The sequence below is a fragment of the Elephantulus edwardii genome, unplaced genomic scaffold (assembly GCF_000299155.1).
Source record: "Elephantulus edwardii isolate Elephantulus edwardi_28Jun2011 unplaced genomic scaffold, EleEdw1.0 scaffold00013, whole genome shotgun sequence".
Taxonomy (NCBI): domain Eukaryota; kingdom Metazoa; phylum Chordata; class Mammalia; order Macroscelidea; family Macroscelididae; genus Elephantulus; species Elephantulus edwardii.
Window position 1 is genome coordinate 12,473,307 of NW_006399763.1, and position 14,094 is coordinate 12,487,400.

At 36.4% G+C, this 14,094-nt stretch overlaps 1 protein-coding gene across 4 annotated transcripts in view; it reads right to left on the bottom strand.

The window, feature by feature from the left end:
• The window catches only part of GRIK2 (glutamate receptor, ionotropic, kainate 2), a 1,103,729-nt gene that overhangs the window by 39,466 nt on the left and 1,050,169 nt on the right, over positions 1–14,094 (bottom strand). For all 4 annotated transcript variants that reach the window (XM_006881188.1, XM_006881187.1, XM_006881189.1 and 1 more), the window contains one exon: positions 8,539–8,764. In XM_006881188.1, coding sequence (XP_006881250.1) covers positions 8,539–8,764 — 226 coding nt within the window. The remainder of the gene's footprint in view (positions 1–8,538; positions 8,765–14,094) is intronic.

Genomic DNA, 14,094 nt, shown 5'->3' on the forward strand with positions numbered 1-14,094 from the left:
CTGATGCTGCCAATTGGCCGAGTGGTGAGAATCTTTGTTTTCTTGATGTTGAGCTTCAATCCATATAGGAGGCTGCAGTCCTTGACCTTCTGCAGCAAGTGCTTCAGGTCCTCTTCAGTTTCAGCAAGCAGGGTTGTGTCATCTGCATAACTCAGGCTGTTGATGACTCTTCCACCAATCCTGATGTAGAATGTATATGAGGGTCCAAGGTGTGGAGGGAGCAGAAGGGGCTGAGGGTAGGCAGGAGTTAAATTATGGAGTCACAGAGTTTGGAGGTAGAGTATGAGGATGAAGAAAATGGGAAATATACAGCAGGGGCCTGGAAAGATATGCAAATGGGGGGTCAGAGGTTAATTGTGATTGTTGTTGTTGTTTAATGCCGTCGAGTTGTACAATATGTGAGAATATTTGTATGAAACACAATGTGAATGAAAGAAAGTGTGAAACAAATTTTAAATGCAAACCAATATAAAAAATATTTATTGTTTAAAATGGCTTTCCTATTCACTGAGTTTGACTCTACCATGTGGATGGACAGGACTATATGAACAAGGTGTGTTAGCTTATTTATAAGGGGATTTGAAAGCCTCACCACTAAATTGAGGAGATTCAGCAGCACATTTTTGGAATCTCACCCCCATCAAATAAGAAATAGTATGCAGCATATCCTTTGGGGCTAGAGATTTTTACACTATCTACTTACATCAACTGACTTTAGACTAATACCCCATGGAACCTGAGTTAAAAAATCTTTTTCTGAAGGTTTTTGGAGGGTTAGTGGTGAAGGGGCCATAATTATTAGGACTAAGAACTTTGTAACTCTTGCCTAAGGCTTCCCAGATGACAGCTTAGGTGCCTGTGAACACATGTTGGAAGCTTTCCTGATTATGTAATTGTATGTACTACCAACCTGAATAGCAGCCTTTGAGTTCTCAATATGGAATATTCCATGGACTATCAAAAGAACAGGTATATCTTAGATAAGGTTCAGCCAGAATGTTCTTGTCAGGCAAAATGATGAAGCTTCATCTCATATACCTTGGGCACCTTGCTAAGGGAGGTTACTCCTTGGAGAGAAATACCATGCTTGGGAAGGTGAAGGGATGGCAAAAGAGAGAAAGATTTTTGATCAGGCAGATTAATACCATGTGGCAAAGGGATTAAGTGTGCAAGAGATTATGAGGATGGCATGGGATAGGACCGTGTTCAGATTGATTGTTCATTAGGTCGGTATGAGTAGTTCGTGACTCAATGACACAAAACAATAGTAACAACAACAATAAAGGTTCTATGTGAAATGTGAGCTATTGTAGCAGATTTACAATCCAGTAGAACAGGAAGGTTGTTGTTGGGATGAGTAGAAAGAGATACAGGAGTGTGGGGGACATGTCTGACCTCACGGGAATTGTTTTTGTGTCATTTATGTTGTTGACAGAGACAGTGTGCCCTTGTGGAGTTGGTGGAGGTCAGATATGGCAGTGTCCATGTAGCCCTTTCTCTTTTTACAGATAAAGAAACAAACTCTATCCTAAAATTTATAGTTTTAAATTTATTTTGTTCTTTCATCTTATCTATAATATTAGCTTAAATGAAATAGAAATTCCAAGTACTGTGCCGAGCATTTTCCTCAATTTAAAAATGTTATGTTGAGTCATCTAGAAATTCCATATGATCCAGCTATTCCACTATTTGGAATATACCCTGAGAAAATGAGAACTGAAGCACAAACGGAGATTTACACATAAATGTTCATAGTAGCATTATTCACCATGGTAAGAACATAGAAACAACTCAAATGTCCAACCCCAAAAGAATGCATTGAGAAATTATGGTACGTTCACATAACAGAATACTCTGCAGCACACATGAGTAATGATTTTGTAAATCATTACCTAACTTGGGACGTACTGGAGAACACTATGCGAAGTGAACTAACTTGGGCCCATAAGGACAAATACTGTATAAAACCATTATTATAGAATGATTATCAGGTTCCAAAGGGGTATGGGGAGGGTGAAAGCAGAGGGATGAGAATTTATAGGGGAGGGAGGATTAATCATAGAGTTATATCATTTGATGGGTGGGGGAGTGAATGAAATTGGAAGAGTATGTTCTCAAAAACAATGTATTCAAATTTTGTAAATAAACTAGAATAAGAAAAAGTTACGATGATAAACGTGATCATCATATCTACTACTTCTTTTAGTTATTTTACAATATCCTTAATAGAGCATGCCACACAAGAAACATGGGCAATCTCCTCCTGTGTAATTTACTGCCACTGAAAACCCACAGGAAGGTCAGCTATGGGTCGGTTCCAACTCTATGGTACACAACAACAACAGTACTTTTCAATGAAAAATATCCAATATAGGAAGGAACCAAATATTTAACTGAGTTTTAAAACAATTTAGTGTCCAAAACCACATGAATGGTGATCTCTAATAACAACTACTAGCCATTAAAGAGTTGTCAAAAAAACTGCAATGAAGTATAATTTCATCTCACTAAATTGGAAATGATTTTTTAAAAGCCAAACCAACTAAAATATACAGGATAAACAGCTATTGAAAAATGGTCCAACCACTAGGGAAAACAGTGTGGCATTTCCTCAAAAGAAACAGAAGAATGATATAGTAATCCCATGCCAGGCCTAATTCCTAGAAATCTAATAGAAAGTTTACCAACAAACACATCCACATCTATTCACTGCAATAGTGTTCACAATGGCAAAAAAGATAGAAGGAACTTCTATAGAACTATCAATAGATGAAAGATAAAATTTGAAGTGTGAACATTAACTAACAATATAATTAATATCACATTCAAGTAAAATCCTGCTGAAAATTATCCAAAAATAACTGCCAGAGATACAGCTGGGTCTAGAAAAGTCTTGTCACTAGGGACATCATTGCCAATGTCAGATGGATCTTGGCTGAAAGCAAAGAGTACCAGAAGAATTGCTATCTGTGTTTTATTGACTGCAAAGGCAATTAACTGGTTTGGGCATTAGAAACTGTAGTTAACCTTGAGAAGAAAGGGAATCACAGAACCTTTATATTGTGCTCATATGAAACCTATACTTAGACCAGAAAGCAGTTGTTGAAACAGAGCAAGGAAATACTGCATGGTTCAAAATCAAGTAAAAAATGCATCAAATATGTGTCTTTTCTTCATACCTTTTCAATCTGTATGCAAAACAGTTCACTCCAGAGGCCAGAATTCATGAGTAGGAATATGTCATCAAGATTGGAGTAGGACTCATCAACAACCTGTGCTATGCAAATGATGCAATCTTGTGTGCCGAAACTGAGGAGGACATTAAGCAGTAATAATAAATAATACCGAAAGTCAAGAACTATAATCTCCAATATCAATCACAGCTCAACATCAAGAAATCAAAGATCCTTACTACTAGGCCAGTTAGTTGGTAGCACCATGATAGATGGAGAAGAGATAGAGACTGTTAACAATTTTATCTCAACACTCTTGGCATCAGCAGTCAAAAGACAAATTGCACTGAGAAAGTCTACTGTCAGTGACCTATCAAGAGTACTGGAGAAATATTCTGTCAGTCTAGAGACTAGGGTGCACCTGATACAGGCCACAGTTTTTTTCAATTACTTGCTGTACATCTGAGAGCTAGGCAATGACCAAGAATGACAGAAAAAAGAATTGATGCGTTTGAGTTGTGCTGTGGGTGAAGAGTCTCCTGGAGGGGGTAAAACCAGGTTGTTCCTTGGACCAGGTTGCTCTTTGGAGGTAAGGATTTTGAAGCTCCATCTGATATATTTTGACATGTTACCAGGAAGAACCAGTCCTTGGAGAAGGACATTCATGCTTGGAAGAGTGGAAGTGGAACGTCAGCACTGGAGAAGTCGCTAGATGAGACAGATTGACACAATAACTGGAGGGATGGGGGTAGATGTGTTGGAGAAGAGATTGGCACAGGATGGGACAGAGCTCAGGGTCACTATGAGTTAAATTCATATCAATGGCACTTAAAGACAGAACAACAACACATACAATGAAACAATGATGAGTCCTTGCAATATAATGCAGATGAACCTAGACTACATTAAAACCAAGTGATATAAGTCCATAACAAAAGGCCAAATACTATACAAAAAGGATAAATATATAGAGAGATCAAGGACTGTAGTCTTCAATACAGATTGAAGCTCAACATCAAGAAGACAAAGATTCTCATCACTGGGCCAAATGGCAGCACCATAATAAATGGAGAAGAGATAGAGGTTGTTAAAAATTACAGTTTGCCTGGTTCCACAATCAACACTCTTAACACCAGCCATCAGGAAATTAAAAAAAAATCCTAATTGAATTGGGAAAATCTGCTGTCAAGGATCTCTCCATTGTGTTGAAAAGCAACAATGTCAGTCTAGAGACTAAGGTGTGCCTAATCCAGGCCATGGTCTTTGCCATTACTTGTTATGCTTCAGAGAGTTGGACAATGACTAAGGATGACAGAAGAATAATCAATGCCTATAAGTTTGGTGCTGGAGGAGAGTTTTAAACGTACTATGGACTGCCAAGAAAACAAATAAGGCTGTCTTAGAGAAGGTGAGAAAAAGTTTCTCCTTGGAGGCTAGGATTCTGAAGCTGTTTCACATACTTTGGGCACGTGGCCATGAGAGAGATTGGTCCTTAGAGAAGGACTTTATGTTTGGAAGGGTGGAGGGACAGCACAGGAGAGAAAGAACCCAGAGGAGAGGGATTAATACAGTGATGGGGACCATGGGGGTTGCTGTGTCAGAATCAGTGAGACTGGCTCAGGACAGGACAGGGTTCAGAGCTGTTGTACATAGTGTCGCTAAGGGTCACAGATGGCTCAGCAGCACGTAACAACAACAACATGTATAACGTGATACTGGTGAAGAGTGGGAGGAGAGTCTTTTAAAAGAATCATTTAGTATTTTTGGTGATAAGAAAATGTAACACTGAATGCACATGAAGTATGCACAGTTTGATCAATAGAAGTGATAGCACTAAGATATACATAAGTGGAAAGGTTCTCTTGGTAATTGGTAGGCCATATAAAAGTTTGCAACAACAACTAAAAATACACAATTTTACAACTGCATTTATAGATGCACATATGTTTATAGGAATATATATGTAATGTGAATAAGCATGTGTGTGTATAGTTTTCTCTATGTATCTATGTGTATAATAAAAAATGATGCATACACACTGTCAATTCCAACTGAAAGACTCTATCCAGTTCCCAAAGTCACATACGGATTCAAACTGTTAACTGACTGGTTAAAAATCAACATATATATACTCATGTACATGATTTCATATATATGTTTATTCATGCGTGTGTGTGTGGCGTATTTGCGAAAGTTCATAGGAGGTACAGATACAGAGACTTCTTAGACAACTATATACTTCATGAGGATTGTTTTTTTTCCCTGGATTTGAAGTCATAAGACTATAATCTCTTTGAAATACTTGGTCAACTGGAAAATACAATTCATAAAATTTATATTCTACATCCTTGCATGTTGTGCAGTGTTTGGTCCTTCAGTTCTTGTGTCTATCAAAGATAAATTTATCACTTTCTACTTGTCTAAATTACAACATCAAACCAAAAAAAAAAGAGACTAATTTATAGGACTACTGGTCTACTGGAACCACAGACTTTTCTATACTGAGACCAGAATTAAGAATGCCAGGACACCAGAACCTACCAATTTTATGAAAGTCACAATAGAAGAATCCTGTAGAATGGGATAAACATGTAGAATAGAACATCAAATTCTATTTTAAAATCTAGATTTACTAGATTTCTTAACATTAGAGGGCTTTCAGAGATAATTTTCCAGAAATACTTCTTAAACCATAAACCAAAACTAGCCTTTGAGGTTATCTTTAAGATAAACAAATGATTGGCTCACGAAATTAGACTATCTATCATCCATTAAGTACTGTAACCAAAACTAATCCCACTACTGTGCAGTCCATTCTGACTCATTTTGATCTCTATCAGGATTCTGAGGCAGTAAATCTTGGGAGGAGGCTACTCAGCTGCTCATCTTTTTCCAATAAAGTTACAAAATAAGTAAGTAAGCAAACCCACAGACCCTATTGCAGTTAAGTTTTCACATTAGGCGAAAGTCAGTGATTTATAAATTTATAAATTATGAATCCTATTATATGTTATAATGAGGGGGGGAAATACTGTGCTGGTCTCCACAGTTATGATTCATTCTTTTCAGATCCTGCTCTTATTCTTATTTACCTGCAGGAATCAACTTTATATACATTTTTCACATTTAATAACATAAAAGTCATATTTATTAGTTCAAAAGTGATTTGTTTTCTTATATAAATCCTGCTACACTATCTTATCAAGTATTGAGCTGCAATGCTTAAGGTTACCGAAGGCAAAATATTTAATGACATAGGAAGCATCAAAAGAAGATGGAAGAAGTACTCAGAGTCACTATACCAAAAAGAAATGATTAACATAGAAGAGTTTCATGAAACAGTCTATGATCAAGAGGCAATGGTGATAAAGGAGGAAGTTCAAGCTTCGCTGAAGGAATTGGCAAAACAAACAAGGGTCCAGGAATTGGTAGAACACTAACTGACATATTTCAACAGATATTGCCCTGGATACACTCACCAGGTTATGCCAAGAAATTTGGAGAACAATTACATGGTCAACTGACTAGAAGAGACCTATATTCATTACAATTAAAAAAAAAATAAACAAACAAAACCCATGATGCAACAAAGTGTGGAAATTATTGAACAATATAATATCACCAATTTCACATTCAAGTAAAATCCTGCTGAAGATTATTCAAAAACAACTGGAACAGTACATCAACAGAGACCTGTCAGATGTGCAAGCTGGGTTTAGAAGGAGCCAAGGCAATAGGGACATCACAGCAAATGTTAATTGGATCTTGGCCAAAAAAGAGTGCCAGAGGAATGTATGTGTTTCATTGACTATGCAAAGGTATTTGACTCTATGGATCACAACAAATTGTGGCTAACGTTGAGAGAACTAAGAATCCCAGAACACTTAATTGTGCTCACTTGAACCAGGAAGCAGCAATCAGAATAGAGCAGGGAAACACTGCATGGTTCAGGATCAGAATAGGTGTGCAATAGGAAGGCTACCTATCTCCATATCTTTTCAATCCAAATTCAGAACAGTTCATTCAAGAGTCTATTGGCATCAGGATTGGAGGAAGACTCATCAACAACCTGAATTCTGCAAATGACATAACCATGAGGTTATGCTTGCTAAAACTGAGGATATGAGGCATTTGCTACAGAAAGTCAAAGACTTTCAATATAGATTGAAGCTCAACATCAAGAAAACAAAGATTCTCACCACTAGGTTTATAGGCTGTTTCATGATAGATGAGAGATGAAGGTAGTTAACAACTTCAGATTGCTTGGTTCCACAACCAACAGGCTTGGCAATAGTAGTCAGGAAATTAAATACATACATACATACATAAACAAACAAACAAATTGCATTGGGAAAATTTGCTGTCAGTGACCTCTTTAGAGTACTGAAGAGCAATGATGTCACCTTGGAGACTAAGGTGTATCTGATTTAGGCATGGTTTTCACTATTACTTGCTATGCATCTGAGAACTGTACAGTAACTAAGGATGACAAAAGAAGGATCATTGACCTTGAGTTGTGGTGCTGGCGGATAGTGTTGAATATATCATGGACTGCCATGAGCACAAATAGGTATGTTCAGGACAGTGTGAAATGAACTTGCTCTCTGGAGGCAAGGCTTTTGCAGCTCTGTCTCACATATTTTGGGCATGTGGCCAGGAGGGACCCGTCCTTGAAGAAGGACATTGTGCTTGAAAAGATAGAGGGCACAGGAGAAGACGATCCAGGATGAGAACAATTGACTCAGTGACTGGAGAAATGGATTAGGTCTGTGGGAGATGGTGAGATTGGCTCAGGCAAGGGCTGGTTTCAAAGCTAATGTACATAGCATTACTGTGAGTTGCTGGTGATTCGATGGCACATAGCTATAACAACACTGTCGTATTTTCAAACGTGCAAATTATTTGTTTAAGCAATAATAATGAAGGGTCTAATAATTAAGGGCACCGTTATTATGTGGGCAACACAGCAGCAAAAGAAAGATACAAATTTTTTCTCTCATCCAATGAATACACATCAGTAAAACTTGGAAGTTATATACATTCTTTTAATCACTCCTTTAAGAAATAGATCTGGAAAAGTACCCCAAAAGATCATTTTTCTTGCCACACTGCCTCCCAAACGAAACTACAGGGCTAAGTAAGTCTAAAACTGCTAAGAAATCATTTGGCTAGAATTTAAATTTTCCTTTGTTACTTATCCATTCAAGAGGCAGACATTGAAATTGTTTCCCTGTTTTTATACAGGAGCAGACTGGACTAGAACTCAGTAAAAGAAAATTCTTAAAGGTATAGTAACACTATAATCTCCCATTCTCAGCAACTAACATTAATGAACAAAGAACTGATAAAGGCTGAGATAACCTACCCATAGGTGTGCCAACGCCATAACCTTTGGAATCGATAAGGCCACCGATCTGTGTCAGGTTACAGTTCCGCTGAGTGACAAATTCTATGGTTGTTGACTCCATTAGGAACGCATAATCAGAGGTGAGGACTCGCTGGATGCCTTCTTCATTACTTTTGACGAGCACTGACTGTCTCCTGCTACTCATAAAAGCCCACATTTTGTCATATGTGGAGATTTTTGATTTCTGGAGAAAAACAAAATGCATTTTTATCATAAGAAAAATATCCTTTAGGTTCCATTTTGCAATAGATGCAATTAATTGCATTTCGTTTACTTACATCATCTTAACATTTTGTTAATAATAATATATAAATACACAAAGATTAAAATGTATAAAAATGGTTTCTTAGCAAGTTTTTATTATATATTCAGGGTTAGCATAGATGTATTTAACAAAGACTTACAAAATGTATTAAAACTAAGAAATGTACAACTAGTAAGTACTAGAAATTAATGAATAAAAGAGAACAAATAACAGGATTGATGATATGGAGGGTCTAGTGTGTTTGATTTTTACATGAGGTTCCCCATTTTGTATTTACTTTTATCTTTCACCATTATTACAACATTAAATCAGGAGGAAAAACACTGGCACAGATTGACTCTAAATCAGAGACTCTCCTCTCCCTTTTCCATTTGATTGACCATAAGACAGATGCCACATTAATTCAAGAAAACACCAAGTTAGAGGTCAAAGAAATAAAAGGAATTAACTCCCAGTAAGAATGTTACAAATAAGAATGCACACATTTGCTCTAAGAGATTTGGACATTATAAAATTTATTTGTGTGTGGTGCAGGAAATCTCAACAAAAACCCATCACTCAGGTTTAACTAAAGATTCTTGGAACAATTAAATGAAATTGTTTTCATATACTGCTGAAAATTCTCAGTAGGGCTTTACTGTGATTTCTTGGCTAAAAGAAAGGGATAGGCTTGTTCAGATGATAATGGCAAAATAGAAATATCAAAAGATTCACATACACTGAAATAGCACCTGTAAAACTCTTCATTCATATTTAACTCATTTATCAATACAAAAAAATAACACTGGTGATATAAATTCCCAAATAATTTTCATCCTATTGGACAAATAAGAAGTTATCTTTCACTCTTGAGAAGTCAAAACTATTTTTAAAACTGAGATACATGCAATTTTTCCACAGTGTATGCCTGCCTTCATTTGTACACATTCAAGGTCATAAATATAGTATTACCACTACAATCACTAAATGGCAGATGTAAAATATTACTGAAAAAAATTCTGACACAATTTCAACAAAATGGGGAAAATATCATTTACTGGGGAAAAAAAATGAAAAGCACAATTCATGCTTTGTAAAAACAGGCATGGTATTAGGTCTGAGAGAAAGCAGAAATTATGAAATTTTAATCTGGAGTGAAACACTGAAACATGCTAAAACAGTAATAGTTCAATATATGCCAGAAAGTTCCTGAATAAGCTTCCTCCATGTAAAAGTTTGAACAACTAAGATGGTATGTTGATTATTCTTATTTTTAAATTAAAATAACAAACTCTTACAAATAGAAAAGAAAGCAAAGAAGTGGTGAAATTCTTACAAAGATAATTATAATCAACACTGAGAATGTGTCTGACTCCCTTGTTTACCTGACCAAGAACCTAATGAAAAAAGCTGGAGTAAGTTCATTCTGTTTTAATAATAACAAATCATTTTTCTAATATTATGGGTTAACTGAGGCCATACAAAATAAAATTAAAAGTAGAGCTCTTCTTTATCTAAAACATTTTTTAAAATAAACATATAATCGGGGAAAGATTTTTATTTAGTAATAATGTAATTATAAACATAATCCTATAGATGATTTTACCTTAAATTACTGTAATAAAAATATATTCATTATATCACATTTAAAAGAGCAATATATTGAATCACAACATGAGGTCAAAACCAAGCAGAGGGTTAAGAAAGTATATATAAATAGGTATTCTTGTCATTACAGAAGTCCAGAATGAAGGCTGCATAGTGGAGCGAACTTGGGGGGAAGGATTGCATAAAAATGAAAGAGTGTTTCTTTTTCTTTTCTAAGAGAAGAGCGATTCAGGAGAGCAGGGTGGGCAGGAATGAAAGTGCAACAGTGAATTTCTGGAAATCCTAAGTCTTTGTAAACGTTCATTAAAATGAATAAATAAATTAAAAAAAAAAAAACAACAAAACTTCCAGCCTTCCAAGAATAAACATGATACTCTTTCCCTATTAAAAAAAAATAAAAAGTCTATATCGGTCATAAAGTTACCTAAATTCTCTGCTTTGTTTTAGTTGTAAGAATGTGAATATTTAATTCAACATTGCTTACTTACTGGATTTTCACTTCACAACAAGATGTTCCATGTATTAATAAGAATTAATTATAAATAAATCTTGAAGCAAGCATCTTTTCTCATGGAGAAATGTAAGCTAATGATGTGAATAGCACTGATCAAAAATGCCATCTAAGTGTATCTCCATCTTGAAATTTTTGCTCATTAATTTTAAGTAATATTTTCTCATTTAGACCATGCAATTTAAAATTGTTACGTTGTTGTGATTTACCATTTTCAGAGGCAGTAAATTGCATGGGAGAATATTTCCCATTTTTCTCCAACAGAGCCTTTGGTGGGATTGAATCATGCACCTTTGTGTTGGCAGCACAAGTCCTCAACATTAGGGCACCAGAGTTCCCAATTTAAAATTAATTTAGTACAGTACACTATTAATTGAATAACAGTTCATCAATTTATCCATTATTATTTGCTGCTGTTGTTTTTGGTCTTGTTTTTAATTTTGTAGATAGTTGCTATCTTCTTGCAAAGGCATCTGCATTTATAACACCAATTTTAAGGAAAAGAAAGCATCATGGTAATTTTTGAGAATAAATATATATTTACCACACTGGTCGTTGGAGAAGGACATCATGCTTGGTAGGGTGGAGGGACAGAGCAGGAGGGGAAGACCCTCTATGAGGTGGATTGATTCAGTGACTGGGGTAATCTGGATGGGTGTGTCGGAGACAGTGCGATTGGCACAGGACAGAGCACAGTTTAGGGCTGCTGTATATAGGGTCACTATGATTTGCAAGCGACTTGACAGCACAAAACAAAAATAGAGAAAAAGGGAACCAAGAAATGTTTTCAGACAGGTTCTTTAATTACTATCTGAAGAAGCAATTCATATTATGAATTAAAAGCATAGAATATGATGGAGATTTAAGAATATACAATAAGAGTATACAGGAACATTTCTCCAAGCAGTGAGTTTAGAATTGAGAAGTAGTATAACTAGTAGGGTTATCAGCTAAAATTCATACAATACATAGGACATATTTCTACTTTAAAACTATTTATGTAAAATTTAAAACAACTGGGCATACCAAAATTTTATTTATAAATATAGTATCTGCAATAATCAAGCAACTATGCAGTGTTATTTAAAGATGCATAACTTCAAATATCTAATTAATATGGTAAATGTAAGAAATTTAAGATGTTGTATATCCTATAGCAAAAATATCTAGGTTTTCTGAACATTTAAAAAATTTCTTTTAAAATTATATGTTGTGATTTTCATTAGTTTTCAAGTTTCAGTTTCAGCAACCAGGTTTGTGTCATCTGCATAACACAGATTGTTGACGGATATTCAACCAATCCTGATGTCACATTTCTCCTCATAGAGCCCAGCCTTCCAGATGATCTGTTCTGCATACAGGTTGAAAAGGTATGGAGACTGGACACATCCTGGTGTACACCCTTCCCAATTTTGAAACTTGCAGTGTTTCCTTGCTCTGTTCTGATGACTGCCTCCTGGTCCAAGTGTAGAATTTGCAAGAGCACCATCAAGTGTTCTGGGATTCCCATTCTTCTCAGAGTCAGCCACAGTTTGTTATTCTCTACACAGTTAAATGCCTTTGCATAGTCAATGAAACACAGATAGACATTCCTCTGGTATTCCCTGCTTTCAGTCAAGATCCATTTAACATCAGCTACAATATTACTAGTAACATGGCCTCTTCTGAACCCAGCCTGCACTACTGGTAGTTCCCTGCTGATGTGCTGTTCTGGCCGTTTTTGGATAATCATGAGCAGGATCTTGCTTGCATGTGATATCAATGATATTGTTCGATAATTTCCATACTCTGTGTGTCATCTTTCTTTGGAATCGGAATAAATATAAATCTCTTCAAGTCAGTTGGCCAAGTGGTTGTTCTCCATATATGTTGACACAACGTGGTGGTGAGAACATCTAAGACAGCATCTGTTAGTTGAAATACATCAATTGGTATATCATCAACAAAGATTTTCAGCACTGGGCCATTTGACAGCATCAGGATGGATGGTGAAGAGATTGAGCTTGTTTACAGCTTTTGTTTGCTTGGCTCCATGGTCAATACTCTTGGCACCAGGAGCCAGGAAATTAAAAGATGTATTGTGATGGGAAAGTCTTCTGTTAGGGACCTCTCCAAAGTACTGAAGAGCAATGGTGTCACTCTGGAGATTAAGGTGCACATGGTACAGGACATGGTCTTTGCAATCACTTTCTATGCATCAGCGAGCTTGACAATGACTACAGATGATAAAAGGAGAATTTGAGCCTTTGAGCTGTGATATCAGAGAAGAGTATTAAATATACCTTGGACTGCTAGGAGAACAAACAGATTCATCATGGAGAGGGTTGTTCATTAGAGCCAAAGATTCTGAAGCTTCGTCTGTCACACATACTTTGGATATGTTGCAAGAAAGGACCAGTCCTTGGAGAGGGACACCATGTTTGGGAGAGTGGAGGAACAGCGCAGGAGAGGAAGACCTTCTATGAGGTGGATTAATTCAGTAACTGCAGTAATCGGGGTAGGTGTGTTGAATACAGTGGGGTTGGCACAGGATAGATCAGGGGTCACTATGAGTCACAGGCGACTCAATGGCATATAACAACAATAACTAGTCTTTATGGAAGCTGACTTTGCATCTTTCTACCATAGAGCAGTTGGTGAATTTAGACTGTAAATTTTTCAGTTAGCACCTTAATACACACTAGCCTAAAGAGCTACTCTTATATTTGTAAAAACAGATTTAGACCCAAAGTTACCTAAATTGCTTTGTTTCCTGTATAAATGTAAAAATCTAAGCATGAGCCTTTAGATTACTAGCATCATTCTCTGCAGATTACACCATGAGAATTTCCTAGGAAATATTTGCTAACCCTTAGTTGTGAGAACAGAGCAAGATAACACTATATGGTTCAAAATGGGGATGGGCGTATGTCAGGGATATGTCCTATATCCATACCTTTTCAAACAGAACAGATTATCTGGGAGGCTGGGCTCTATGAGGAGAAATGTGGCATCAGCTTTAGTTTGTTTGGCTCTACAAAAAGGTGAATTGCTTTGAGAAAGTCTGCTGTCAGAGACCTCTCCAAAGTACTGAAGAGCAACGATGTCAGTCTGGAGACTAATGTGTGCCTGATTCAGGCCATGGTCTTTGCCATTACTTGCTAGGCGTCAA